General features: G+C 48.7%; 1 protein-coding gene across 17 annotated transcripts in view; it reads right to left on the bottom strand.

Annotated features, from left to right (window-relative positions):
* The window catches only part of LOC122245868 (TOX high mobility group box family member 4-A), a 1,066,433-nt gene that overhangs the window by 11,063 nt on the left and 1,047,870 nt on the right, over nt 1-7,500 (bottom strand). For all 17 annotated transcript variants that reach the window (XM_086540812.1, XM_086540811.1, XM_086540810.1 and 14 more), the window contains one exon: nt 6,883-6,995. In XM_086540812.1, coding sequence (XP_086396938.1) covers nt 6,883-6,995 — 113 coding nt within the window. The remainder of the gene's footprint in view (nt 1-6,882; nt 6,996-7,500) is intronic.

The raw sequence follows: 7,500 nt of genomic DNA on the forward strand, positions 1-7,500 counted from the left end.
CCCCTACAGCGCCGCCTGCTCTCCCCTGCCGTAGTCTCACGATATTCCCCGCCTTCATAATCTAATTACGGTAAAAAATCGAACTCCTCGTCTGAGAGCCGCCTCCCCGCCCTTCCCGGCCAGAGGAAGCCCTTCAGTCCTGCATCGCCTCCCCTGTGTCCCTGCGGCCAGCCCTTCTCCTGGGGGTTCCTGCAGCCTGCAGCCTGCCCACGCCCACTCGCGAGGAGTCCCCTTCGCGAGTCCTTTTCTTTTTTCTTGCAATGCAACATGGCAGGGGAGCATTTCTCTCAAGATGCGCCTTCTCTCATGCGGACGCCACGGAGACATGCACCCCTTTCAAAACGTCTTGTCTCGATGAACGCATAAATGAAAGGCAGGGGGGGGGGGGGGTATCGGGAGAGAACACTTCGACGCCTTTTGACAACCTGCAGCGGGAGGGTCAGCCGTTCTTTGCCCGAGACCTCGCCATTTCCCCTCAAGTGAACAGCGGTGAACAAGAACGTCGCCGATCAACCAAGAATTATTCTCTTAAAACGCGGAGATTTTTTTTTTAACGTCGCCGCCTCCTTCGCCTCCGCCTCCTCCTCCTACTTGGACAAGTTGAAATGTGGAATGAAGAAAAAGGGCTAAATGGCGAAAGGGAAGGGGAGAAAAACGAGAGATGGAAGAAGGATCGCAGCTCAGCCAGAGCTTGCTAGACGAACGGAAGATTTCCTCAAGGTGTTTAGGATGATTAGAAGCAAGAGGGGAATGAGGGGAGGATGAGGCGGACGGAGAATGAAAGGAGGAGGAGAAGGAGGAAGCAAATGAGAAAATAGAACAAAGAATACAGAAAGGAAAGCTGAAAGATAAGAGAAAATTATAGAAAATAATCTTAAAGGAATAAAAAAAACGATGACGGCCACAAAAGAGAAAAATAGGAAAAGAGGAAAACAAAAACGAGATCGCGAGGGGCTGATAAAACAAGCTGTTCCGAAACAGCATCTTCCCAAGAAACACTTTGCCGCTACTCGCATATAATCAAGTCAAAACTTAAAAAGCAATCGAACCCGAAATTGAGCGCAAATTCAGTTTCCTGCAGCGTGACGCAAGTTTAACTCCACTCTCATAAAACTCAAAACACAATGAAGACCCAGAAAGCTCTCAAGGTAAAGCTGAAAGGGACGAGACGGCCCCGCCGAACTAGCACGACCAAGAAGAGACGGTCAGGCTTACTCCGAACGCGCCTCCATGAAGCTCCGAAATGACGGCAGCCGAAGCACCGAAGCACCGAAGCCACGACTTTCGAAACTCCGGAACACGACCTTCGAAGCTCCGAGTCACGAAACGCAAGCGGGCGGCGGAGGGAGGCGAACCCCCGCACCAGGGAAGCAGGTGTAACGTACTCTCAATTGCTCTATTTTACTTACCTTTCTCTCCCACACAAATATAACGAAACACATTCATTCCGTCTCCCGCTCTCTTCCGCGCGAGATTCAACAGAAGTTGAGGTAGAGTAGGACTGGATAGAAAAGAGGAATAGGATGGAATAGGAGAGACAGAAGCACCCACGCCGCCGACCATCCACCTGAGACAGCGCACAAGCGGTCCCTTAGCGGCCGCAGCCCCCTCCCCCCTCCCCCCATGTACACGTCTATCGCTTTAATATCCTGGACAGTAAACATAGAACTACGGTTGCTTTGCTATTCGTCTCTCAAGACACGCAACTTATTGGGCCAAATAAGCAACTCCTCGACAAAGGGCGCAAACACATACAAACATAATTCTACCCACGGACAAACACACACATACTGTCGCGCACATAAATAATAAAAGAGAGAAAGAGAGAGAGAGAGAGAGAGAGAGAGAGAGAGAGAGAGAGAGAGAGAGAGAGAGAGAGAGAGAGAGAGAGAGAGAGAGAGAGAGAGAGAGAAGAGAGAGAGGAGAGAGAGGGAGAGAGAGAGAGAGGAGAGAGAGAGAGAGAGAGAGGAGGGAGAGGAGAGAGAGGGAGAGAGAGAGGGAGGAGAGAGAGGGAGGGAGGAGAGAGAGAGGAGAGGAGAGGGGAAAGAGAAGAGGAGAGAGGAGAGAGGAGAGAGAGAGAGAGAGAGAGAGAGGAGAGAGAGAGAGGAGAAAGGAGAGAGAGGAGAGAGGAGAGGAGAGGAGGAGAGGGAGAGAGGAGAGGAGGAGAGGAGGAGAGAGAGAGAGAGAGAGAGAGAGGGAGGGAGGGAGGGAGGGAGGGAGAGAGGGAGGGAGGGAGAGAGGGAGGGAGAGAGAAAGAGAGAGAAAGGGAGATAACTGCATTACATCCATACATTTTAATCGATATCAACACATCTCCCCTTTCTCTCAAACCCTTATTACACTCATCTACCCTTTATCTCGCTCTCGCTCTTGCTCTCGCTCTCGCTCTCTCTCTCCCTCTCCCTCCATCCCTCCCACCCTCTCCCTCCCTGCGCGTCCGTCCAAGGAAAGTTGTTAATATGATTCTTTGAGAGGGATAGGAAAGTCATTCCCTCTTATTTATAGCACAAGGGTAAAAATAAAAACCTCCGGCGGCCAATGAGACGCATCCCGCCACGGGTCCCTCGCATGCAAATCCGAGCCTTACGCACGGGGGTTCCAAGGGCCTCCGGACGGGCGGGGGAACAGCAGGCCGTATGCACCCCTCGGCCCTGTTATATTTCGATTCTTGTATGAAATCATGAGACGGTAGCGTGGCCATTAATGTCTTCTGGAATACTCGCTTGAGAGCACTACAAAACCTTTTTCCATATTTCGTCCGTGCAGTCTTTATGGAGTGTCGGCTCAGTCCCCGGCTCAGTCCCCCGCTCGGCCGAGGTGTGGCGCGACGGCGTTCGTCTCCGGCCGCAGTCTCCGCAGTCGGCCCGGGGGGAGAGAGCGCCCTTCCTCTGAACGCCCGGGGGGAGAGAGCGCCCTTCCTCTGAACGCCGGCCGGAGGCACTTGAGGTCAATGGGGACGCGGCGACATACTTTGAGAAATATCATTATTGACATGGCTGTTGTTTTTTGTTCTGTAATATCATTATTTTTTATAGTCATTATGAATCTCGTTTTCTTGTGTTCATATTTTTCAGTATTTGTAATTTGTGTTGATATCGCCATCTATATCCTAATAATTATCAAAGATACCAACAAGCTATATATATTTAATAGTTAATATAACTAAAATAATTACCATTCAGGACTGCTTAATACATATTGAAATATTATGGATAAGCCTTCCCTTATATCATACACCTCATTTTCTAATGGGCGCCGCCTACCGGTCAATATGTACAACTAATCGTAAATAAAGATCCAACGAAAGCTCAATGAGCGCCACGTGTATGTCTATCGACAAAAATAGATAAAATAATGTAAAAATAAATTGATTGATTGAGTAAGTTGATTGTGTAACTGCGTATAAATGACAACTATGGCGACTTATTTCATGGTCAACTCATTTTGTTTCATATAACACAAAAACACACAGACGGAAAGAAATCTGCAAGAAAAAACTAAGCAAATAATTTTTTTAACCGTTTTCATAATCTATACCATTTATTTCTTCCTCCCTCACCTCTTACCCCCCCTCCCACTTCCCTTTCCTCCCTCCTGCCTTTCCAATAGACACCCTCCCCCCCCCTATACACCCCCCATCAAACATAGCTACCAGGAAACACGGCGTCCTAAAGTTTGAATCAGATTGTACGGCGGACGTCCGGTCGCCTCCTAAAAATTTACACAGATAGTCCAACGGAGATTCTGAATGGCGGCAGGGGAAGGATAGGGGGAGGGGGGGGGGGAGGGGGGGAGGGGGGGGAGAGGGAGAGGGAGAGGGAAAGGGAGGGGAGAGGAAGGGGAGGGGGAGTGAGGAAATAGGGAGGGGGAGTGGGAGTGAGGAAATAGGGAGGGGGAGTGGGAGTGAGGAAAAAGGGAGGGGGAGTGGGAGTGGGGAAGTAGGGAGGGGGAGAGGAGTGGAAAAAGGGGGAGAGAAGGGGAGGGAGAAGGAGAGGGAGAGGGAAAGGTAGGGCAGGGGAAGGAAGGGAAGGTGTGCTGTAGGGTGGGAGGTTGGGGAGACAGGTAGGAGAATGGTGATGAGGAGTGAGGGGAGGGAGAAAGGAGATAAAAAAGGAGACGAAAAATGGAGAAATACACTTGTTCCCCCCTCCCTCCCTCCCCCCCCTTCACCAACACTTTACAACCTTGAAGAAAAAAAAAAAACTTTAAATGTATTTCATTATTCTTATTCTCTTCACGTGACCTTGGAAACAGGATATGACCTTCAACGGCCCATCATACATGCGCTAATAATGATGACTGCAATATAATCATACTACTAATAATAATAATGATGATGATGATGATAATACTGATAATAATAAATGCTCATAATAGTAAGTGATGATGATTATGATGATAATAACAGTAATAATAATAATAATAATAATAATAATAATAATAATGATACGACTACTAATAATAATAACAATAGCAATAAAAACATTTATAATGATAACAAATCCAACAACAAAAATAAATAGCGGTCTCTTTGCAATTATACTGATATCATGGTGATGATGATAACAAAACAAGCGGGAGATGACAAGATGCAATGAAAGCGCCTCGGATGGGAAAGAGAGAAGGAAGGGGGAGGAGAGAAATGGAGGGAGAGGAGGAGGGAAGGGAGATGGAGGGTGATGGAGTGAATGATGGGGGGAGGGAGGGGGAGGGAGAGAGGGAGAGGAAGAGGGTGGGAGAGGGAGGTGATATAGATAAATAGTTAGAGAGAGAGAGAGAGAGAGAGAGAGAGAGAGAGAGAGAGAGAGAGAGAGAGAGAGAGAGAGAGAGAGAGAGAGAGAGAGAGAGAGAGTGAGAGAGAGAAAGAGTGAGAGAGAGAGAGAGAGAGAGAGAGAGAGAGAGAGAGAGAGAGAGAGAGAGAGAGAGAGAGAGAGAGAGAGAGAGAGGGCGAGGAGAGAGAGAGAGAGAGAGAGAGAGAGAGAGAGAGAGAGAGAGAGAGAGAGAGAGAGAGAGAGGAGAGAGAGAGAGAGAGAGAGAGAGAGAGAGAGAGAGAGAGAGAGAGAGAGAGAGAGAGAGAGAGAGAGAGAGAGAGAGAGAGTGAGAGAGAGTGAGAGAGAGAGTGAGAGAGAGAGTGAGAGTGAGAGTGAGAGTGAGAGTGAGAGTGAGAGTGAGAGTGAGAGAGAGAGAGAGAGTGGAAATGCTGAGCTTCAGGACAAGATCAGGCGGCAACCTTCTGCCCATATTATGTATGCTTTTGATCCTCTATAATCACGTTTGCTGGCCAGCTTTCCTGCAATATAAAATGTTGATAGAGCCTTAGAGGAAGGGAGGGGGTGGGGGAGGGGTAGGCCCAAGGGAGGAGGAAAGGAGCTGGGGAAGAGGAGGGGAGGGGAGGGGCGGGGACGTGAGGAGGAGGAGGAGGAGGAGGAGGAGGAGGAGGAGGAGGAGGAGGAGGAGGAGGAGGAGGAGGAGGAGGAGGAGGAGGAGGAGGAGGAAGGAGGAGGAGGAGGAGGAGGAGGAGGAGGAGGAGGAGGAGGAGGAGGAGGAGGAGGAGGAGGGGGGAGGAGGAAGGAGGAGGAAGGAGGAGGAGGAAGGAAGAGGAGGAAGGAAGAGGAGGAGGGAGGAGGAGAATGAGCGGGAGGAGAAAAAAGAAGAAGGAAAAGGAGGAAAAAAGAAGGAAAAGGAAAAGGAGAAGGAAATGAGAAGAAGAATGAGATGGAAGCCCTTCCTTTCCTTCTGCCAGACTATCTCTATCCCAGCGTTTGACAGGTTTTGTTGTGACTGACACAGAGGGTTACTGGCGGCAGGGGAGTGGGGGGGGAGTAGGCTGTAGGGTATAGGGGGTCAGGTTGTATTCAGTGGATGAAGCGTTGACTTATTTTCTACGGACTTACGGAAAGTAGGAAAGGGGGGAGAGTAGGAAATGGGGAAATAGGGAAAGGGAAATGGGGAAAGGGGGAAAAGAGGAATAAGGGAAAGGACGGAAGGGGGTGAATTGGTGCCGTCCTCGCGAGCATCGTCTCCGAGCTATAAACAATGTCCCTTTCACGGCGCAGGGAAATGCGGAGTGGGTGCAGGAGGTCCCGCTCGGCCGTCAGATCCAAGCCCGAGTGATTCCACACCGTTACTCCCACCGTGGCACAATTACACGGCAATACTACCCACAATACTCGACAAATGATCTGTCCTGCTCCCCCCTCCACGCCCTCTCCCTACCCTATACTCTAACCTGAGAAGGGGGCATCCTAGCGCCCCCCTCCCCCCCTCCCTCCCTCCTCCCTCCTCACACGTGCGAGCAAGCGCGTAGGATTCTCCGCGGACGATAACCCGTTATGGACCTTAAGGCAGTGGCCGCTAGCGATTTCAGAGGCCGTTTGGCTCGCGCGTGCATGTGCCTCTACAACGAGTGCGTCCGTCAATGATATGCATATTACTGCTTTCATGTTGAGTTGATCCATTTAACGGAGGTAATAAACTTTGGACTTGACCCTATTTTGCCGAATAATTGGTTGCCTAATTGAAATTGGCCAGTTATACTACAAGTTGCATATGCATGAGATTTACGGCCGGCGGTACTGGTTTCCGGTGCCGGCGGCCGATTCGTCGCTCCGCCGCTCTCGCCGACTTGCCGCCGCCGCTCTCCGCCGCCGACCTTCAGCCCGATATTTTTTCAAGACAAGGGATGCTCACGATGCTCAACCAAACTACCGTTTCGTGAAAGTATTTCCGAACCGGTAAGTCGCAAGCCGGAGTAAATTTTACCTACCTGCCATTCACCCTCTAAAAACCCTACCGCCTTAAAATCAACCTTAAAACATCGTACAAATCATTCACAATTATCTCTTTTTCTTAATCACAATAAACCTATCTCGTCCTACTCACTTTTGTGGCTCGTTGGGGTCCCTTTTCTTCTTGCTCTTCTTTGACACTTTGGGCTTCTTGCCTCTTGCCGGACCTTCGGTGCTTTCCGAGGAGGGCCTCTTCCCGCGACCCATCTGAGAAGAAAAAAAAAAGAAGATAAATAGGTAATTTTAAAAAGTTAAACAGTAAATGAGTACATAATATAATGAATGAGAAATAAGTAAAGATAAATTTATTTGATGTTGCTATTAGTGTGTCATTTTTGGCGATGTTATTGGCGTTTATGTGATGGGATTTTTTTTTTCATGTGTTACTATTTGTTTGTTATATAATATCGGTGCAATGGCTGCGGAAATTATTGCGTGTGAGGACAGGAAGGGAGGAGGGAGAGGGGAGAGGGAGGGTCACAGCTGAATGAAATAATAAAACAAGTTACTTGGATTATTTTCTTTAAAATTTACCTCTCGTCGCTGACAATAACGTCACTTATGTTTTATTTTAATAGACAAGATCATTTATTCGGTTCGCTCAACACTGCAATATATATGCAGTTATATGAAATGCATGTATAAAGATAAATATACACGCGCTTAAAAAAAACGATAGATTCGATACCCCATTGCATCTACTGTATAAATA

This window comes from Penaeus japonicus, unplaced genomic scaffold (assembly GCF_977035675.1).
Source record: "Penaeus japonicus unplaced genomic scaffold, GWHDUDI00000001_assembly GWHDUDI00000010, whole genome shotgun sequence".
Lineage (NCBI taxonomy): Eukaryota > Metazoa > Arthropoda > Malacostraca > Decapoda > Penaeidae > Penaeus > Penaeus japonicus.